This window comes from Frankliniella occidentalis, unplaced genomic scaffold, assembly GCF_000697945.3.
Source record: "Frankliniella occidentalis isolate FOCC.00 unplaced genomic scaffold, Focc_3.1 Scaffold59, whole genome shotgun sequence".
In the NCBI taxonomy this organism is placed as follows: Eukaryota; Metazoa; Arthropoda; class Insecta; order Thysanoptera; family Thripidae; genus Frankliniella; species Frankliniella occidentalis.
Window position 1 is genome coordinate 1,008,642 of NW_026267189.1, and position 1,206 is coordinate 1,009,847.

At 58.8% G+C, this 1,206-nt stretch overlaps 1 protein-coding gene across 1 annotated transcript in view; it reads left to right on the forward strand.

Annotated features, from left to right (window-relative positions):
• Positions 1-1,206, forward strand: part of LOC113217090 (uncharacterized) — a 12,820-nt gene that overhangs the window by 7,639 nt on the left and 3,975 nt on the right. Inside the window, exons 4-6 of the mRNA XM_052267793.1 lie at positions 280-528; positions 779-921; positions 1,057-1,203. Of these exons, the coding sequence (XP_052123753.1) occupies positions 280-528; positions 779-921; positions 1,057-1,203 (539 nt within the window). The remainder of the gene's footprint in view (positions 1-279; positions 529-778; positions 922-1,056; positions 1,204-1,206) is intronic.

Consider the following 1,206-nt stretch of genomic DNA (forward strand, 5'->3'; position numbering starts at 1 on the left):
GAGGGAGACAACGCTTCCCTTTCTTCCGTTCCGAAATGGATCCCGTTTACATTTTTGTTCTTCCGTTTCTACAAGCGGCCCCGGGGCCCCAGTTCCTTTATTAGAAGCTGAGGCCTCTAGCAGAGTGCCTGCGCCAGCGCCACGCCAGCGCCAGGCCAGCAAGCGCAGGCAGAGCGCGCGAGATTGCTTCCGGACGTTGTGGGGAGGGGGGGGGTATTCAGTTACGAGGCCTTTCCTTTCATTTTGGTTTTGTTTGCCCGCTCGCCCCCGCCACGCCAGGACAAGGTGTACTTCGACGCCGTGCTGGGCGCGCTGCACGCGGACCAGGTGACGCAGTGCCGCTGCGTGGTGCGCGCCACCCAGCTGGGCCAGGCCGCCGCCGAGGACGTGGCGAGGCTCCGCGAGGAGGCCAAGGCCGAGGAGGCGGACCTCAAGCTCAGCATGCAGGAGCGGGCCTCGGCCGTCAAGTCGCTCCGCGCCGTCGTCGACCACAACAAGCGCGTCGCCAGGAGCCACGTGCACGCCGAGGTAAGAAGTTCCAAAGGCTAAAATAATTTTTCCGGAAATTTTTGGGGGGAAAATGAAATGTTTCCAATGTTTTTTTAAAAAAATAACTCAAAGGGAAAAATTTCAAACACGTGATTTAACAATTCTTGAAAAAAAAATCAAAAGTATTATTCTGGAAAATTAAAATCCCTACGCCGAGGTGAGCTAGGGCTTGTCCGAGACCGTGCAGAATCATGCGGTGCCTTGTACACTTGCCGTGCCCTGTGGGCAGAGCTCCACGGACCTCCGGCTGGTGCCGACCAGGGAGGACGACGGCTCGGCGGCGCTCCTCAAGGAGCTCGACCAGATGGAAGGCATCATGCAGGGGCTGCAGGCCACCACGCTCGTGGCCTCGCACCTAGAGGTGCTGCCCAGGTGAGACTCCCCATAGCACCCCAACTCCTCGTCGCCTTTTTTTTTTTTTTTTTGTTTTTGGTCGTTTTCTTTTGGTTTTACGTCCCGACGATAGAAGGTACAAACCTCCCTCCCTCCCTCCCTCCCCACCTGCAGGTTCGAGGAGCAGCGGAGACAGCGGCAGCGGCTGACTCGGCAGGTGGAGCGGCGGCAGCTGGCGCGCGACGAGGTGCTGGCGAGGCGCAACCACGCCACCCTCATCCTGCACGACCTCAAGCACAACATGAACGAGGCCGAGGAGGAGTG